General features: G+C 35.8%; 1 protein-coding gene across 6 annotated transcripts in view; it reads right to left on the bottom strand.

Annotated features, from left to right (window-relative positions):
- LOC135207971 (E3 ubiquitin-protein ligase UBR4-like) overlaps nt 1-21,180 on the bottom strand; it is an 84,073-nt gene extending 62,893 nt beyond the window's left edge. For 2 of the 6 annotated variants that reach the window (XM_064240002.1, XM_064240004.1), the window contains exons 1-16: nt 20,779-21,179; nt 17,913-18,010; nt 13,248-13,560; nt 11,368-11,555; nt 7,922-8,127; nt 7,227-7,408; nt 6,762-6,951; nt 6,298-6,420; nt 4,542-4,708; nt 4,196-4,427; nt 3,977-4,091; nt 3,096-3,291; nt 2,103-2,272; nt 1,679-1,893; nt 1,214-1,355; nt 488-714 (exon numbers count right to left, since the gene is read on the bottom strand). In XM_064240002.1, the coding sequence (XP_064096072.1) occupies nt 488-714; nt 1,214-1,355; nt 1,679-1,893; nt 2,103-2,272; nt 3,096-3,291; nt 3,977-4,091; nt 4,196-4,427; nt 4,542-4,708; nt 6,298-6,420; nt 6,762-6,951; nt 7,227-7,408; nt 7,922-8,127; nt 11,368-11,555; nt 13,248-13,560; nt 17,913-18,010; nt 20,779-20,942 (2,928 nt within the window). In that variant the 5' untranslated portion in view covers nt 20,943-21,179. Of the gene's footprint in view, nt 1-487; nt 715-1,213; nt 1,356-1,678; nt 1,894-2,102; nt 2,273-3,095; nt 3,292-3,976; nt 4,092-4,195; nt 4,428-4,541; nt 4,709-6,297; nt 6,421-6,761; nt 6,952-7,226; nt 7,409-7,921; nt 8,128-11,367; nt 11,556-13,247; nt 13,561-17,912; nt 18,011-20,778 lie in introns of all 6 variants that reach the window. The other 4 variants (XM_064240003.1, XM_064240007.1, XM_064240006.1 and 1 more) reach the window with 3 other exon arrangements.
- Nucleotides 21,181-21,420: the final 240 nt, after the last annotated feature.

Below are 21,420 nucleotides of genomic sequence, written 5' to 3'. Positions count from 1 at the left end.
CAAGAAGGAAGTTAGCTCAATCAATTCTAACATTTACTACACGTTATTATGAATAAATATTAAAATTTTCCTTTCTTGCTAACTATTGATTGTCTACCGAAAAGTTCGGTAGTTACACGTAAACAATTCTTCGAAATTTTCGAAGCCAAAGTTATCAAAACAAATTAATATGCTATGCCGAACCAAAGATCCAGTAACTTCCCTGCAAAAGATAGCCCGAAGATCGATGGCGATGAAATCCAAAAATCAAGTCAGGAGGAACTGCAAAACGTTGTTTACATTCCAAGCGACAGAAAAAACATTGATAGAAAACAGATGAAAATTGGTTCCTAATCCTGCCACCCAGGGCAGGACGGTAGATCACCTGACCTACCTGCAGCGTGTGCCGCGAAATTTGAATTTCTGTCGGGGACGACGGAGTCTTAGCTATGTATATATTCTGACAGGTAAGTTGATTGTATGAAAATATAAATTTTTGAAATATTACCTGTTCAATCAAAACTTGTGGAGCTTCATACAAATTTTTCATTAAGTAATCAAAAATGAGCAGTAACCGTGCCAAATGTAGAACTTGAGTGTCCCTCATCGGTGTTGAAATGACAGGAGACACATTTACCACAGCTGATGCTACACTTAGTAGTACACTCTTCTTCTGCATCAGTTGCAATGAATGGAATAAGAACAGCAACAACTGAGCATGTTCAACATTCAAATCTGGAAGAATAACAAAGGATAAAAATAAAAATTTAAAGGAAAATAAAATTCTTACAGAAGCAGCCATCATCATACTAACCAGCAGATTTGCAATTGTTACTCGTGAAGTGTTTTGGGTTTGTGAACTAACAAATGAAGCATAATATTCTTTTACTTTACAAACATTGCTGTATATGCTTTTATAAATAGCCTCAATCTTTACAAACATGATTTCTAAAAACACATATCCCAGGTAATTCTGCTAAGATTTTTCTTGGTTAAAAATACACTTTATAACCAAATCTTTGCTGCTAATTCACGTCAGGGTTTAACCATGGAAATGTACAATGTAGTGAGAACTAGGCAGTATTAACTACTAACAATTTAAAAGCTTACAACATACCATTCACACATTTTTAATCATCCACAAAAATAGTGAGACATGAAGATTGAAGAATACAAAAAACTTAAATGATACAAAATACCGGTATACTTCATATATCAGGGGGGAAATACAGACCTTCTACTTCAGCTTCTGGTGCCGGTGGATTACTAACAGATTTGGTGAGAGTAGAGATAACTCTTTGCCAGATAAGTACACAGGCAGTGTCGGAATCACACTTCAACTCGTCTTTATCTCTGCGCTGGCGCAACAACAAAATCTGCAACGATGGAATAATATCTTTCTTATAACCTTATCATGCTTTCTTCATTATTCAATCTACGGACACAAACCAAGAAGTGTGACTAACATCAAGTTTGTAAACGTGAATATCTAAGGTGCAAACATGAATGACCCAATAGCACAACTATACAGGTCAGTAAGAGCAATAAAGGTCCATTTACAAACAGCATTATCTCCCAGTGAATACTGTTTCAAGCTTGGTTTCAAATTTTCATTAAAAAATATGTCATAAAAATGTCATACACAATTTTAATAAGTCAAAATCTTTTCAATGTCAATAATACAGTGAGCTATACTGACCTGTGCTAATACTGTCAATGTCCGGGGAAGGACTTGCAAAGACCAGTCTCCATCTGGAGTCCAAGGAGACACTCCTAGTTGCCCAAGCAAGGTGTTTTGCAGTGTCTCACTCAAAAGGCCAGAGGCGATGACATTATGGGTGTACTGATACAATGCATATGAAAATTCATCGTACAAGGATCCAAGAACTGGACCAAGATACCCAGTTAAGCTCCCTGTAAAAGAAATAGAAACAAACTTGCCAGCTAAATACAATTATTACAAAATAACATGAGAAGCCATTAAAACCATCAAAACAAGTCAAGAAAGAATAACTATGCTTATATATATATTTAGGAAACCACATCATATTCATACACAGAAGTTCCTCTTCTTTAATTTGGGAAAAATTTGGCTGAGCACCCTGTTGAACATGGCACAGTACCTGAATCAGATCTAGTCGTTTCTCTGTCAAGATCTCGAATGATAGCAGCTAGAACAACCATGTGTGTTTCAGCCAATCCTGCTCGAACGTACTGCTGAACATATGCACACTCACTTTCAACAAGATAACTGTTCATCAGTAAGAAAATATGTGAAGCCAGGGAGATGAACTGTAAGGAAAAACATGACATTCTGCAATTAATTCTAAAATTCATTTAACATTAAGCTTCAAAAGCATTAACTCAAAATGGCTTTCTTTTCTGAGAATAGTTATGAAATACAAAAGTTTGTCTACAATCCACATAATTAAGAAGAAAATAAATTGTTTTTTACAGGAAAAAGAAAATGATAGGTGCTTGCAGGATGCAGGATAAATGATAGGACAAATACTGTGATAAATTCTAGCTATCCTAAAATTTCAATATAACCTGTAGTTCCTATAATAAAATTCTTTTTATGTTTCAGGGCCTAATTTAATTGAGGATACTTTTTCCTGGCTTCAAATTATTGTTTGCCAGTTCTTTACATCAACATTCAGTTTACAATAACCTTTATTTAAAGTCATGGGCTGTACGCAATAGATATGCCAGTCCTCAATTTAAAACTTTATATGCACAAGGTTTTCATAAGCATGGAATATAGGAAATACTGGTTACATTTCAGTTTCTATTGTCTTTTATGAAAGAACATGTTTCTTACTTCATAAACAAGAGTAATGGACACTAATGGGAAAATTTTTTACTTTTTATGATTAACTGCTTACTTCATGGGATTAAAAAGAAAAAGCCTATACAGTAAATACAGTAACTAGTCTTAAATTGTAAAAATTCCCATAAGTACATACATCAGTCCAGTTACCTTTTTCCTAAAATAGCTTCTTAAAGACAAAACCTTTGACATCACCATGTAAACCTTAAGAACCCCTTCATAGTAAGATTTTTAATCAAAGCATAACCTATAAAAAGCATGAAGTTGAAAGAATATATTTACCCCGCCATGTGGTTCTCCTTTTTCAGGGACTATAGTTGTCACTTCAGAATTGTGTCTGTGTGGCGTCTTTGCTTGGGAATCATCCGGAGAGGAAGAAGAATCACTATTACCCTGTGCTGCTGCCGATGTAGGATCATCACCTCCTTCGCCAGGAGTGCTGGGCTCTTCGAACCACGAACCAATAATAACAGAATCATCATCTGCGGCAATTGTAAAATTCTCAATTACTAAGACAGCCATATTACACCCTACCACAACACCAGCACAATAACACAATCCACAACAATGCTATTTATGCATCAGGTGATAATGCCCAGCATGCAAATTTAGGCTTTACTTCAGTATTTACTACTAGAACTCAAAAGCATACATCCCTCTCCTTAGGCTTAGATTAATTTTCTCATCAAACTAAACTAACAGTCATAATAGCCAAACAAACAGACCAAGGAGTTCTAGAGGTTATGCTGGCTGTATATGAGTAAAGGGTAGGTGGTCAAACAAACTGTGTATTTAAATTATTTGCTATAAACTAGCTTTATGAAAATGTAATAAAATATTCACATATCCCAACATAAAAAAAATTATACTGGGTCAAGAAGTTACTTATCTTACACAGCAAACTGGGATTACTTAAAAGCTATTCCTGAATTCCATTACACCATGTGTTACCCAAAAGCATCATATGAAAACTGATTCAATAATACTAAATCATAAATTCTATTAAATCAGGGTTTCACTGGTACAATAAGTACTTCAAATGGAATGAAAAACTTTACAAAGTCATCCAACAAGAACACTAGCCATTATTATCCAGTTTAATATTATACGTATAACTGGATAAAAATCACATAGAGAAAAAAAAAGGCTCAAAATAAAGTAACTTGCCTTCTTCTCCAAGACTACCTTCTGAAAAATCGTCTTCATAGTATGTTGTCGAGTCGGATATACTGAAGTTATCCCCCTCTCCCATTGCTCTGTGAGTTCTTTTCAAACTGCAAGCCTGTAGGAAAATTGGCACTCCTTCATATAGTATTCACTTCAACTAGATCATTTTTCACATGAAAATAATACTTTTAAAGAAAAATATGCTTACAGAATCCTTACCTTTCTGTATGATATAGTAGCAAGATAAAATAGCAACTGATTGAGGGGCACAGCAGAAAACAGTCGAGCCAAACGCTCAGTAGCCGTGTAAGTTTCCAGAGGATCTAAACGAGCAGGCTCTGGAGGTCGAGGCGGTGTCCAACCTTCAACTTTCACATCTTCAAGAAGTCCTGTCATTAGGGTTACGCCTTGTGATGCAAGAGCTACGCATACTACACCAAAACCCTGTTGACTGAATGAAAAAAAAAATTCAAATAATCTTTCTGTGATCTCCAAAATAATTTTCACTTTAAACTGGTAACATGACAACAAAATACTAAGTTACCAAACATACAATAACACATACACTTTTGTCAAGTTTATCCTTGCTGAAGCAGAATCTTTCTTGCTAGGACTTCTTCCCTTGTCATCTTTCTTGTCTTGAGTTGCTACAGTAGATGAAACAATAAGCATCAGCTGATGAAGCCCAGTCATTATTAGCCATGATCCCATCAACTGAAGATTTTGAACATGCTGCAAAAGACATTAAACATACTCTCTCATTAATGGCACTTCACAAACAGCTTACAAACTAACACAACAGGCATGAGCTAAGTGGTTTGGTTTACTATAATAAATAAGAACTTTTACAGACCTACCTATTATCATGAATACTGAAAATACATCAATTTGTTTCATCACAAAGCCATTACTCACAATATAACCCATTTTGTTTGTTGCATGAAAACCCAAGCACAGCAGTCTTTTGTATTAGAAAAAGGATATATATATATAATAATATATAGTATAAAGGTGAGCTTTAACTTGTTCTCAATCTAACAAATTACTTGATACAATCCCTTTAAAATAAGACACAGAATGCTAAAATTACCTTGCGAAATATCTTATATAGCTGAAGTAATGCCTACTGGATGTGAAGAACATCTAAGTTATCCATTCACACACCAATTCTGAAGAATCGTTTTGCTTTATGTTCACAACTAGTACACTTACCATTTTCACAGGGTTCAGTGAGCCCTATGAGTTACATTTCTAGTTTCATTGGGTTCAGCCAAAAGAATTATTCTAAGAGAAGTGAAAGCTGGAGAGTCAATTTCCTATGGAGAACTATTCATGAAGCAAAACCTTTGCTCATATAGTTATGAAATTTTTAACAGGAATTAGGTATACCATATACATACTGTACACTTACTCTGGCCTAAACAGTTGCTTCTGCTTCCCTTTTTTTTACCATTTCTACTTTTTCACAGATTTCTAAATTACCAACTACCTTCTCCTCTATTTATTACTTTACATGAATGAAATCAATAGGGTAAAATCACTTTCAAAACAATAAAAAATTAAGTATGTATTTTTGCATAATCAAATTTTTTTCATTCAGTTTTTGTATGTTTTTTTTCATTGCATGGACTCAGTGGTTATTCAGCAATGGGACCAACAGCTTAACGTGACTTCTTAACCAATTTCATTCAGTCTTGCCATTACTCCTCAAAAGAAAAAATAAACAGCTGCCAAAACTCAACTCTTGCAGATATAAACCAAAACTATTTAGTTTGTCACAACATAGGCGTATCATGTGTTTTATATAACTTATGATTTGCAAAACAAGCTTCTAAACTTATCAAGATTAACAGCAGAAATGTCACAACATTATTTCAAGAAAGGTTTGAAAGTGATTGAAAAACAGCTGTATTCTTATGCTGCCTCATCTCAGGAGAAATAGGAACCATTGGTCAACTTCCAAGCTATTTTTTTCAATAAAGTTATCATAAGTTACTGTAACAAGCAAATCCAGTGCACTGACCAAATATAGCCAGTTTGAGGAGATGGAGCGTGGGAAATCCTCGATGACTATAAAACTATGATGAATGTGTGTTAATTGCTCCATACAGATTGTCAAATGTCATACACAGTTCCAGAAAAAATGGTGGGCAGCAAGATGAAGAAAAACAAAAATGAAAGATGAAGAAAAACAAAAATGAAAGGATGAAAAGAAAATGACAAAAAGAGGTACTGTTTAGGAACAAAGGGACAGTGCTACTTGGAGGACTGTATATGTTTTTGTTAAACTTCTAAACTGGAAAGAATAAGATGGAACTTACGTGGCCACCTGCTCTTGTTGAAGAGCGCACTGCATTAAGGATCACATTAAACAAATCTAGCGCCTTCTCAGCAATAGCAGGCGCAGCCGTGTCCAGGTCATCTTCACGAGGTGGTGGTGGCGTCTGTTAAATAAATTTGAAAGTTACACTACAGAATACTAAATGCTGAATTGATAAAGATAATGGCTTTCGATGACTTTTATTTTTATAACTTACATTGCTGGAATGCTCCAGCAATTGGAGGGGGCCTAGGCATTAGAAACCCAGTTCCAGTAATCATGGGTATGGCACTGCGTGCGCACACAAACACAAACTCATATACATAAAGATTCTGATATCATATTAATTACATTTCTGATAAGGGTCCCCAGAGAGAGAGAGAGAGAGAGAGAGAGAGAGAGAGAGAGAGAGAGAGAGAGAGAGAGAGAGAGAGAGAGAGAGAGAGAGCACATGGGGTTACTAACCTTAGACGATGATGAGGCTTGTGAAGCAACTGCAATAATGGCAGTTGCAACTGCAACAGTTAAAGAGGCCAACAGAGCGGCCATTGCTATTGTTGAAAGCTTCTGAAGACGTGTGCTATTAAGAGGTTCCAGAAGAGGTAGGGACATAATTCTCCAAACTGTGCTCAATTCCATAACAACAGTAGTTAACCTGCAATAAAAAATTACATTAAAATAAACTTATCATACCATTTGAATCAAGTATGTTTTTGTAAAGTGACAGTGAAGTGAGGCATAAATGACAGAGTAACATAAGAAATTTCTAAAACTTATAGTAGGGATCTCTTCAATAAAGTAATTAAAACATTTTACATTTACTATACACTTAAGATTATGGACAATAAATGCTTTTGTTATATGTACAACTTTCTGTAGATTCCAAACACTTGAGCAAAGAGTAAGAAAATATTTCTATCAAATACATACCCTGCCTTAACAACAAGTGCTTCCGATACGTTAGTGGGAAATCCATGACCTTTTCCTTCCAATAGTTCTTTGTACCTTTGTGTATACTTCACTATGGTAGGGAGCTTTAAACAAACATCAATCAGTTGTTCCCCTCCTCCTAAGCTTTGTAAGGCAGACACGCAACGGCTTGCAAACAGATTCTGAGGAACATTTACAAAGAATTATAGCTAATATTAGAGTGCTGCTGATCATAACTCAATTGTACAAACATAAATATAACATCAATTCAAGGATTTGCACTTTTCAAAAAACTTAAAAATCATAATCTTGAAAGGACATGAATAAAAGCTTATAATTTTAATCTGATTTAAAAAGAAAAACTAACTTTTCAGCACCAACGCCATTTTCATTATCTATTAAGACATCAAGGACATACATAGAACTGGTGCAAAGATTTTATTTATGCTAGTAAAGGGTATCCCACTGTAAAAAAAAAAATCATCTTTGGATTCTAAGGCTTTTAATATTTAAATAAAACCTAAAAATATATATAAAATAAATAGAAGGCAGTAAAATCAATGACCACCATAATACAATAAAGCTCTTAAGGTGTGTCTCAATGTCATTAACAGCCATGAGCACAAATTCAGACCAATCATCGAGACAACTTTAAAAAACAATTTACTTCATCAAATTTCACAAACCACACTCACCCGCATATCTAAGCCGGAGTCTGACACTCCAGTGAGGGGTCCATCAGTGTCTTTGTCAGCATGAGCAGGTGGTGTTGGAGCATGCGGTGGCCGTGACCTTGAGCCACCAATGTCATGTAACGGAGAGACTAGCTGTTCTAAAATAATGGCACTAGGATCACTTCGCCCTCGCCTCATTTCTTTGGATATGGGAGATTCCTTCTCTCCTGGAAGAATATGATATGAATATTACCATGTCTGTTGTTTGAGGAAGTCTGTGCTTGAGTCAAGTATGTCAATATAAAACAACCATAAGAAGATCTCAAGTGAATTTTGCAAAATTTGTTCATAAGTAATAAATGGCAATATCTGAACAAAACTTTTAAATAACAAGAGGTTGCTTTTAGTGATAAAATCAGTAAAATATTAGTATCAATAAAATCTACCACTGTATATATAAACTTATGTGACTGAAGGTACTGCTATTTTCCCATACACAACCCCATTTTGAAATCAAAATATGCCACAGCAAAATATTTACAACCAAACTCTTACCAAAAGGGAAAAGGAAACTTTTAACATCATGTATAGTTGCAACAGTATGAATCTCCTCTTCATGTACATGCAAATGTAATGACAGAGAATTAGGACTCTCAGAGAATGGTATAAAAGTGGCAAGCAACATAAGTCAACTTCTAAACTAAATTGGCTTTCTTTTATTTCTCAACGCAAAACGGGAATATCGGTGGTTTCATTACACTAGTACTATCATAGTAATTCAAACAAAAAATATCCACATTCTAGCTATTACACTATTACCAGTAGGACGGCCTAAAGGTAATAACTCATGAAGCTTAAAGTTAAACCATCAAAGGGTTAATATTGAATCCAATTTATTCAGATAGTACATCTTAATATTTTATACACAGTGTTTAGCTCATTACAAAGATACCAAATATGGTTAAAAAATTCTATTAAACACATAATAATAGGCGAGGTATGGGTGCATAGCTGAGGCAAATACACATTCAGGGCTGGATATCTGGCAAACCAGATTGCCGAATCCTTTGAAAAAATTCTGGTGTATGCATTCATGAACTGTTTATCCATCAGTTAAAGTGAATGTTTCTGTTCATAAAAACTTTGAAGCAAAAATTTATATGCATTCATGAACTGTTTATCCATCAGTTAAAGTGAATGTTTCTGTTCATAAAAACTTTGAAGCAAAAATTTAAAGAAAAATAATTAAAACAACTTAAATGTGAATTTATGATATATTTTAAAATAAATCTTAGATTGGATGACATTTAAAGACGTAAAGTTTTATCTGCCAAAAGAATTTGTCTTTCATCTTCAATACTTTTGGAGATATTAGCATTTGAATAGCATTAGAGCCGGGGCCAAGCAACCAGAAATGAGCCCTGTTTCCAGTAATGACTTCACTTGCAATTATAGTTTCACAAGACACCACATTTCTGGACTCATAGGAGTTGCCTTGATGATCTGATCTTGAGAAGTAAAAATTACAGCAGGGAAAAGTTAAAGAAGATAGAATATTAGGTGGTTAAAACCTAAAGGAACAGATGAAAAGCAATGCAGCCGATACCAAAAGAATGTAGTAAGACACCTTTTAATAAGTCCACATTCTACCAACAAAAAAGACCAAATAGCATCAGCTGCTCCCACTAACTCCACCATGTGCCACAATAGTACAATTTACTCTTTATCTATCTCTTGGTCTTTACCAGCATCCAATTACACCTGAAAAACTGAAATTTTCTTGCCTCCTTTAATATTCAACTCTCTGGCCTAAACAAACTATAAACTACATTGGGAACATCTTTTCCAAACTCCATGCACATGCAAGACTTGAAAATAATTTGTTTCAAGTACAGTATTTGCATTCCTCTAATTGTACTCATACATGAAATATTGTACCAAGTTCCTCTGTTGACTCCAATCAGTACAGGAAAAAAGGGTAAATGAAAACTGCTTATGTCTGCAAAAGGTGACATCAACTGACACAAAACAACATGCAAAATAGGATCAAGGACATTTCTTAGATGACAGCCCATTTCCAGTATAAAAAAAAAAAAAAAAAAAAATCATTTTATAACACATGCATGTACTTTACATCTAGAAACTAATCAGTTACAAATCAAGTCCCGATATCACATCGCCAGGAACAGGACAGTAGCAGTCAACCACAATTACGACTATCTCAAAAGACAATGAATGGCTATCCTTTAAGGAACTCTCAATGGATATACTGGTATTAGCAACAATTTTTCTTATTCCCTTCACATTATGTAACATGTGCATTTTAATAGGTAAAATATCTATCGTTTTTACAAGTAAGATAAAGTAACATCAAGAATATCACATCACTTATCAGCAATTAACTGAATTAGCATGCAGTACCAGTTCAGGTACTCATTCTCAATTTTTTTTCTATTCATAACTGGAAAACAATCGTACATTACAAATACTTTTCCTCATCAAACTTCCATGACGAGAAAGTTACACAGGAACTGAAACGAACTATAATTCACACCTTACCAAAGGCGACTACACAGACTATGAGGAACACTTTAGTTCTTTACAGATAAGGATAAAATGAGATCCTTTTTTGTATGTAAATCTCGGTAAATTGTTAAAATTAAACTTAACATCATTAAACTTCTCTAGGATTACTGTTCTCCTCATCAAAGGGAATGAAATTAATTTAGTTTCTTTCCCTCTGACTGAGGACAGTAGTCCTTCTAAAGCTTAAATTTTAATATTTTCAACAATGCATCCAAGTTTACACATAGAAAAGGGGTTTCATTGCATCTTCAATAAAATTATTTACAATGCCAAATTCCAACAAGAAAAAATTGACACATCGTATTGATGTGTAAATTTAAAAAGTAACCAGATTCAGACAAATAACAGCTATACTGCAACTATAACCCAACACAATGTAAATGTACTGCAACTACAACCCAACCAACAGTTAAAATTAAAATCAAAATAAAAAAAAAATTGTACTTGAGAGTGCAGCTTACTACATTATACAAATGACGTGCATTCAGTACAGTATCTAAAAGAGGCATATGTTTAAAGTTCAATTTCTGCAGACCTCTTAAACTTCACTGAGCTATCGAAGTAAAACTCAGTGAAGAAAAGGAGCTCTACCATACTCACATACCCAGCATTGTAAAACACAATAAAATCTAAAAAGCAACCTTTAATGTTATATCCTTAAAGAGTATTACACAAAAACTTCCTTTAGGTCACAAAAATTTAACCGAGCTACCTTTAGAAATGATTAATTAGGCAATTAATATTTTGCAAAATCACAAGAGCAAAAATGCAATATAATCACATGAGCAATGAGCAAAGTACAAAAAGAAAACCATACATACACAATGCAGAGTTAAAGGAAACTACAGACTCCACTTCCTTATGGCAAAATAATAACAAACCTTGAGGGGGAGGAGTACCTGGAGTCACAGTCTTGATATGTGGAGGAAGCTTTGCTGCTTTCATGGCTGCTGTTAAGGAAGCTTGGTCAGCACGGTGAAGAGCTCCTGACCCACGGCACAAAGCTTTGATGCCCGCTAGGAGATGTTTATCATGGACACATATCATTTTCTCTTTTTCACTGCTGACTCTGGAATGACAAAAAGATAACCATCTTGTTCCTTACTTCATAAAACTCCTATTTTTGCAATTAAGTTCTTTGCAAAACCATTCCCCTCTCATTCAGAGTTAAATCTAAAGGCAGGTCTCTATTAGTACGTAGTTTTCCATACCCTCCTCTAACCTATGAACACCACCTACTATTTTACTACTGTTCCCTAGTACCACCAAACCATCCAACCATGTGCTTTCACCTTATGTTAATTCCTAAAGTACAAGGATACATCCCTAAAAAAAAAAAAAGAAAAAAAGTCACAAACTGTTCATGGTAATCCTTAAAACTTAAAAACAAGATAAAGATTCAAGAGGGCAAACCACAATGTACGTATGTCTCATTTCCCATGTGACAGGCCTTTCCAAGCCTCCTCAGTGATCATTAATGTTACTGATTACACTTATCCATAAGTAGTGTTGTGATAATTGGTTTACAGCCTGTAACACTAAAGAATACACTAATGTCTGTGTGCATCCTACGTGAATACTATGTAAGCGTACTTTAAGATAGTTTTATACATTCCACAATACTATAATTTTTTTTCTACTGTGTGCAAGGTATACTTAGGATTCAATTAAGGCAACAAAAAAATTGTGTACTTAAACAATTATATATGTAAAAATGACAAATTTCTGGTGATATCCAGGAAGTCTCGCAGCATGAGAAGGCTTCAGTTCACATACCCAGGAATTCAAAACAATACATTGAAAACAACAGGGGGCAAACTAAACCAGCTTTAAAAGGACGGAGCAAAGCACGTCCTTACTTAAAGGAGGTAAGAAAATAAATAACGGGGTCACGAGTTAATGGGGGGTATGTGGGTGGCTCCACATGTCTCGTGACCAAGCACAGATGCCAATAGTCCCTTGCGTACACAATTATTTTAAACTTTACCGGTTTCCAGCTGGCGCTGAGTATTTATCCTAATGTTAAGACCGAAAGTTTGTTTTGTATATAAACAAAAGTGCATTTTTAGCTGGTAAAAGCTTATTACCTAAGTAGACAGTAGACCAAACCTTAAAAATCTCTTAATAACCTCTTAAACTGTCTGGCATGAGTGATTGGACACCACTACCATGATATCTGTGAAAACCCTTAGGTAGCAATTTAATTAATTTTGGTATGTGTAAGTATATATAAAAAAAAGGCTCAACACCCTACTTCAGCATCTCCCTTAATCCTTCTTTAAAATTTTCCCACATATTTAATGCAATATGAAGAATATTTTTAAGTGGCCTACTAAAATCTACTAAATTTCCCATCACAGAAACCTACAATTCTGATGTTGTACTGTGAAATTACTAATGCAACAGAGCTCCTAGTTGGACGAGTGGGTTACATTGCTTGCTTACTGATTTGGCAGTCCAAGTTCGATTCCCCACTCTGCCAACGCAGAATCAGAGGAATTTATTTCTGGTGATTAGAAATTTATTTCTCAATATAATGTGGTTCAGATCAATAAGCTGTAGGCCCCAATTGCTGAGTAACCATTAGATTCCTAACCATGTAAAAATATCTAATCCATTGGGTCAGCCCTAGAACAGTTGTTAATCAGCTCAGTGGTCTGGTTAAACTAAGAAATACTTAACTTACTAATGCAATAGGTCTGTTCACCAGATACTTTCATAACCTAATTATATTACAGTATGGAATATGAACTGAACTTACTCTGCGGATGAAATTGCAGTGCTGGTGGTTGTGACTGTGGTTGATGGTGCAGAGGTAGTGGTCGTTGATGTGACGCCATTACTTGCTGTTGGTGTGCTGGTGCTGGTCGGAGTTACGGTACTTGTAGTGATTGTGGGAGTCGTAGTTGGGGGTGTTGAGGTAGGTGTAGTATTTGTGGTGACTGAAGGAGATGTTGATGTGGACGATGGCACGGGTGTTGTTACAGCAGTGGGTGGCGTGCCAACACGGCCTGACAGAAACTGAAGCAAAACTCGAGCAGCACTCACTGCCTGGCTCACTCCTCCAACACTCACTGTCAGATGGGAAAGGGTTTCTTATTAATTACTCCATTAATAATTAATAAGAGCCTTCTCCAATCAAATTTAATGACCTAATGATCAACACAATTGTGATAGTGACAACAAAAGCCAGTTCTGAGTTTACAATTGAGTAATACAAAGAGAAATTTACATGAGTTTCTGTAAATTATATAGGACAAGTTGAGAAAATTCAAGGGAAGGTCTTGCCTTCCAGCAATAACACAGTATCTAGTATGGTGTATAAAATAGAAAAAGAAGAAAAAAAGTATCCAAAAGCTGGTTTACACTTTTAAAATTTATATTTTAAAGCCCTAGCTGAATAAAACAAATTCAAAGCAAATGTGTAACTGAAAAATCAAAAAACAAAATACAAAACCAAAAATTTAAATTCTTCATACTGGCCATAAATAGAGTTCAGGTGAAGGAAAAAATTTCATACCACCCAACTGCACAAAATAAAACCAAAAACCAAGGGATATGTTAGATTTTTTAACATAACATTGCCAAAACTAAGGGATCAGGAGGGGGGGGGGAGAGATTTAAAAGAATTAATGTAAAAACTTTACACCTGTTGTCAGTTAAAAGGGTTCTCTACACTTCATTTAATATAAGGAAACTATTTCCTAACTGAAATGGGGGCAGACCAAAACAGCAGTATAACTAATGCAGATTACTGCATCTTTTTTCTATTTCTGGAAATGTGATTACAACATGCATTGGTGTAAATGTTTCCAAACAAAAACTTTATCACAGAATACGTCCATCCAATGGAAAAGAATTGCCCAAAGCCTCTACATGTAGTTTGAAAGGTAAATTAAGCTTCACACTCGAGTACAGTACACATCATAGAGTAAGATAGGAGAGATTCCCTGGAACTATTAGGTGGTGTGTTATCCATGTGTGTCACATATCCATATAAGTGTCACAGTGTCTACCAACACAATGATTGTCACTCCCAGCTTTTTTTGTTCTTTTTCTTTCTCAAGACATCCCTTTCCTTTTACATTATATATTCAAGAAAATGGCTGTATTACACTTGAATGTACATACATTTTATTCAGTTTCCATAGAAAGAAATCTTGTAAATATGTATCTGGGATCAGGTAGTGCAGTAGTATGAAGTCATTTTTAATAGACAACATTCGTAAAAGCAGTTGGTAACTTTCACCTCTTCATTTTTAAAACCACTGAATGTTTCTTTTGCCCTCAAATTCCAATATGCATACTGCTGACTTTACTTACACATCTACAGTACAGTAATTATGTAATCATTCTAACAACGTTACTTTTTTCTTATAAACATTAACTAAGGGGACACACACATGAAGGGTTTGTTCATAATTATTACATTAGATCTTAAAAATTTTACACGTAACTACATTAACTGGAAATGATCAAAGTTCTGATAAAACTTCTTTCAAAGATTAGTTTTCAATACTTGATATATGTTTTTGGATGAAAGAAGGAGAATCATCTATGTTATGCTTTATTGTAAGTGCAGTGTCAACAATAACCCTCATTATAATTGTGAAAATTTTCCTTACCTTATGGGATAGAAAAAGACTACACTAATTAAAAATCTATTAACGTGTAAGTCAAATAGAATAAAGGTCCTGATTAGGTAAGGTGATGGCACAAGTTAAGGTGAACAGGAAGCCAAATGCAGACCTTTGGATTCAAACCAAATGAGACATGGTAACAGGAGCAAAGTTAAAGAGGAAAACAGAGCAGAGGAACAGCCAGAAAGTATAAAAAATATGTCAAATACATATGGTACAAAAAATTAGTGTCATAAATCCATAAAAAGTAAAAATACATACAAAAATTTTTGCAACTGAAAATGATAAAAGCTATGATAAACCAAATTAAATTTATATGCATTTATGAAAACTCTAGGCATATACAGCACAATAATGGCATCCAATGCAAATAAATTAATTAAGCCATGAAGTGCAGTACGTACAGTATATAAAAATGGGAGCTATAACACCCATTCACACAGAAATTTCTACTTTCAAAAGGAAATGCAAAAAAAATACACTATGATTCAGACAGTGAAGTGATGAAAGACAAGTGCTAAAAACAGATAAAAAACTAGACCAAATTTAAAAAATTAAGTTCATAGTCATAAAGCATGAGCTGAAAGCTCCAGGCCATGTTAATGACAAGAAAAAAAAAATCACAGATTTCAAAAATAACTTGTTATCCTGGGGGTATACAAATCAAGAGCCCTTCATATAGGAGTACTCCTCAGTTCAAACTGGAATAAATCATTGAAACTTGATAACCAAGTAGTTAACTGGAGGCATGTGGGTGAGTGGGTGTTACCACAACTTACCTACTGTAATCAAGCACTTTCTCCTTTGGCATCAGGGACTACTTGGCTGAAGTGGATTTTGATAAAAGGCTTTGGTTTGTACTCGATAGAAAAATTTAAACTGCTTTAAAAATCTGATTTATTCCTACAAATCAAAGTCAAACTTCCACCAACTAATGCCACGCTCCTAGTCACTATCGTGAGCAGAGGAGCAATGACTCCGGTAATCTTCTATACAATCTTGAACAGAGATGCACCACCACTGACAGGGCCCTGAAACCAGTGTGATGCCACAGAACTTGCGCTTGAGGAAGGCTGGAGAACCAAGTGCTACCCTACAAATAGGGCGGCTCAGGTTGGAAGTCAGCTAGAACACAAAGTCAATCCAAAATTGATGGGTACAGATAACAGCTCTACCACAAGCTCTCCCCACAATTAGTAAAAGTGTGAGAGGAGGTAGTCACACCTTCTGAACCAAAGTTCTGCAGCACAAAGACCAATTCTTAGGTCTACCTGCACCAAGACCCATTAATCACCAACTTGTCCTTACTGCTGCCTTTCCGAGGAAAAAATAAACATGAAAGATGAGAGGGTAACTTGCTTACTCATCCAAGTACCTTAGGTAAGATTACTCCTTTTTTTTGTCCTAAAGGAGCTGGGAGACTACACAATCCAGCCACCTGAGATCATGAGGAAAAGGTCTAAGGTCTAGTGGGTGACTTCCCAAGAGTAAAATGGGGTAAAGGATGGAAAGTAAGTCATGGCACATACAGGGTAAACAAAATAAGTGTTGGCCTGTAACCATCTTGAAGGAAAGAGACTTCTGGGGCTTCAACAGTAAAGGAAGTGGGAATAATCCTCCGAAGAAACTGGCAAACATTTTGGCCTTCCTCCCCTGCTGTTGAACCTTGTCACTGCAAAGAAGACCAGCCAGACCATTCTAGCTCCAACACTGAACAATAAAACTGGTTACACTGACACCAACAACAGTGCAGCTTAACACCCACTTCAGACTTTACACTGTTTACTTGTTCAAACCCAATGTTGAGCAAAAAACACAAACATCACACCCACATTTCTAAAAAAATGAAAGTAGTTTCACTTTGATGGTAAGTCAAGCACAGCACAACTTTATAAAATCATGGAAGGAGAAAAAGAGCTTGATAATGACATGAGTGGGGGAGAACAATTACTTGTCCCACTAACACCCATTAATTACCTTGTTATGAAGTTTCAACAACCAATGCGAGTTTGTAATGAAGAATAACCCTACATAAAAACCCCTGGTTTGCATTCCCACAGGAACAATTTAGACTAAATTATAATGTAAAAGGAAAACTTGGCATGAAAAAGAAATTTAAAGCGAAAACCTCCAAGATCTTTGGTAACTGCAATAACCTCTCCTGAGGCAACTGATAACAAATCATGACCTCATAAAAATGACTATCTAAAATTTCTTAAACCAGGCAACAGTATTCATATAGTAATTATTGCTTGAATATTTATTACAGACCCACCCCAAAAATATAAATAAAGAATATAAATGAGACTATGTGAGGCAGAATTCTTGAAGCCCACCTCACCACTAAGTTGATAATTCATTATGCATCAAGTAGAACCTCCTCTGAAAATAGTAATGGAAAACTGTGCTTTCCAGTATCAAAGGCTCATCACTATAAAGGTATACAATATGCTAAATTTGAAGTTAATGATTGCCCTACATGGTACATAAAGGATCGTATTAATTTGGGTTAGGAATTTTCAGACTTTTTTCATGAAACATGGATCACTCCCCAATGTGCAAGCAGGAAGTAAAGATAAAGGCAAAATGAAAACTTACAACGATTGCCCTCTTCTGAAACAGAAATATAAAATACGATTTAAGACAGGAGATGAATTCAAATATCTTGAGACAAAAAAGCTGCAGGAAAAAACTAGCAACAAACTGTATGGATGTAATCAACTCTACCACAGAATACAATTAGATTTCATGTTATTATGCTAGGCAATTCTGAAAAAGTAACTTACCCTGATGGGCATTACTGGCCAAGTAATCAGCTGCGAGAACACAAAAGGCAGCATAAAAGGGTTCATACTGGTCTTCATGGTGAAGAATTTCTTCTTTGCTGCAAGAAAAAGAAACATATTTCAAATTACATATGAAATCTACAAAAGTAATTCAACATACAAAAATGCATATAAAAATATTATGACAACAGAAACCAAAGCAATTTCTTTCACTTGACTGATTTGTATGACAAACAGAACACCCAATAGACAGCAAAACAAGAAAAATTTCCCTCCTGATAAAAATCAGTATAGTATAAGAATGTCGATGGCCACTCAGTGTTCAGAAGCACTGGCTGAGACACAAGAGAACCTTCCAAGTCATTCCAGACCATATGACAAACTCTGCTTCCACTGCTAAACCATGATATCTGACTGCTGGAAATCATGTACTGTAGTATTGTCTAGGAACATATTTTTAAGCATCCCACAATCCCAGTATTAACTCTATAAATTCTGATGACCAGAAAACACTCAATAACTCAGTATACACATTATAGCAACATATTCTAATGTGTGCGACCTGGAAAACACTGAATGACAGTTACCTTCTTACGTTCTATATTATGAAGTGTTGTCAACACAGAGCAGTGTAAATTTCATGCTCTATTCTTAAATTTAATCAAGCATGTGTGCCTGCTCAGCAATTGCCCAACATCACCCTCAATAGCTCTTTTATTCAGTACCTTTTAGTACTCTCACTGCACCATTGAAAGATACTAAAACCAAATAACTGACAAAAGCAACTAGGAATAAGTTTAATTTTTTTCAGGCTGTCTCTCACGTCAATGAATAAGGGATCTTTCCTAGTGAACCCGAAGGGTTTTAACCTGGTATGTATCCACCTTTTGGGGCGTGTTTAGTACAAATGTGTTGGGGATGACCATAAAAACATAAACAAAGAAATATTAGTACTAGATAACAACCCTTGAACTTTGCTGGAGGTCACTATCTAGGAATGATCCAATAAGTTTAGTGAAGAAACGTGAGGTTAGGATACTAGGCATTGTTAATGACTGACATGATCCTACTGTATACAGGACCCAGGGGCAGAACCACCTCATTAGCTTCAGTCGGTATTCCATCTTGGTAAGAGAGCTTGGGAACATGTGGTTAGGATAATTCTGTTGACCAAGACATGCAACAGCCAAGGCAGGTTCTGCATATCCTGGCTTGTAGACTGGTGGACCAAGAATCATTTTGAGAAGAAATGGATAATAAATCATTAAGCTATCCTATACACAGTTTCATTTAATTCTAAATGCTCATTCTGAAATGATAGCATAGCAGTGCATGTAGGTTATTTTTGTGAGATAAAAAAGCCCTACACAACTAATTGAAATTAAGACTAATTACATACCCAGCTCTGGATTAGCAATTGACACATGGGTTTGTTGGTCTATAAATGTTTCACTAATATAGGCAACAAAATGTTGTTTTATTGGGCTGATTACAACTGCAATCTTAAGTAAGATCAATAAACGTTACATATATACGCTAACATTGTTCAAATGAGTGCTGGGAAGGCTGGGAAAGATGGTGGACAGTCCGTGATTAGACCGGCCAGCCACACGATAGACGCCATATTGGATTTCAAAACTGCCTTGAAAACATATTTAACGACAAGAGCCGTCACATGCTTATTTTAGTTTGTATTGGCGGCTTTCGTATATCACATAGCGCTGTTGACCAAAAACTTCAATCTTTTTGAATGGTATGCTTTGAGTTGTACCTAATTTGTTATTTTGTTTCACCAACCTAAATTAATTGAGTGAATAGGACCCGGCCATTCGTGATTGATGGTGGATTCGTCTGTGAATTGTTTACCCTATATCCTAGAGACAGGGTTAACTACCAATTGGAATCAGACACCAGATAAAAGGAGATACCACTTTGCAAGAAGCAGAAGTACAACTAAATCACATGTCTCAGGCTAGAATGGATTAGCGATTACTAGTACACACAGATATTGAGTTCATTTGCCTGTATCCTAGCCTATAGGTAGGTGTGCTAGGCCAGTGGTTCCCAAACTCGACCATACCAAGAACCCCAACATATGATGAGTCGCAGGCAAGTACCCCAGCCAATCAAAAGTTATCATTACCATACCAGGATATTAAGTACAACATAGTACATTTGATATTTGCAAATTCCTGCACCAAGTATACGTAAATGTATAAAATAATGATGTACTACCTCATCAAGATGTGTAAGGTAGCTGTAGCCTAGCTGCTTGCACACCAAAGTAATGAACAAATGAATAACACCGACACTAGGATATGTACCTAGCCTATATTTCTGGAGTTGAACCATAATTTCTCATTAGTATGTCGCCAACCCCCTAGGACCTTCTGGACCGACAGGGGTCGGCGGACCCCAGTTTGGGAACCACTGTTGGAAATAGGATAAGACATCCAAAAGGTAATCTAGGCTATATTCTTCGCAAGCCAGCATTCGAAGGACCTTTCATCAAATACGACCAAAGGCACAGGAACTTTAATTCTATCATCCTTTTCGTTTGTAGTTCTGCATTCAACTCGACTACCTACCCGTTAGCTCAAGTCACGGGTTAATAACTCACCATTTAGCAGTCATGAATCTTTAAGAAATAATGTAATACAAAACCCGAGTGCATTAAGGGCTTTCATTGCCTAGAGTAACACGTTAGCACTTCAAGAACGTTATTATACAGATATAAGGATGGGGATATGCACTGCAAATAAATTATCAGGTCACCGACAACAATGCAGGAAGAAGAAAGTTCTCGACGGTATTCGGCAAATATACACATAAACACACAACATTTCACACTCGACTCGCTACCAACCTTTTCACAATGGCTTTCACTAATTCCGGCAAGTCCTGTTTGTTCACGGAGCCATAAGAAGCAGCCAAAATTGGCTTGACAATTTGGCTCCACTCGACTCCACCACTTGTAGCCGCCATGACTGTGCAGCTGTTTACTGAGGAGACGACAGACGGTGCTGCCATCTGTGGCCAAAAATAGTCACGGCCTTATCAAAACAAGTTTAAAGTATATTTCAGAATTCGAGGCTGCTTCGTATTTATTTTGCCAAGACTTAGAAGCTGAGATAATCAGAATGTTATTACCCTTAAACCACAGCTATTTCCTTTTGCGATAAATGTAAAAATGCATTTTTAGTAGCACTAATACTGGAACTAAATGTTCTTTCCTTTTGAAGGCTGACTTTTCTTATCAGCTCGTCATCTGAATCAGACGTTCGACTTAGCGAGAAAAGTACCCGCTGTTGAACAGCCACCGTTACAGTTACTCCTGCACCCGTCTAAATGATTCGATTACTGAAGCACAGTTGAGAGTGAAATAAAAATAACGATGAAGCCATCCTGGTTAAATACGTGGTAGCTGCATGTGACAGATGCAGGAATGTGGGAAGTGGAAGTCAAGGAAAAATAGCACAGTTTGCACATTTTAATTTACGCCTCAAGT

This window comes from Macrobrachium nipponense, chromosome 34 (assembly GCF_015104395.2).
Source record: "Macrobrachium nipponense isolate FS-2020 chromosome 34, ASM1510439v2, whole genome shotgun sequence".
Taxonomy (NCBI): Eukaryota; Metazoa; Arthropoda; class Malacostraca; order Decapoda; family Palaemonidae; genus Macrobrachium; species Macrobrachium nipponense.
Note: the sequence above shows the minus strand (reverse complement) of the source record. Positions and strands in the feature narration are given on the sequence as shown.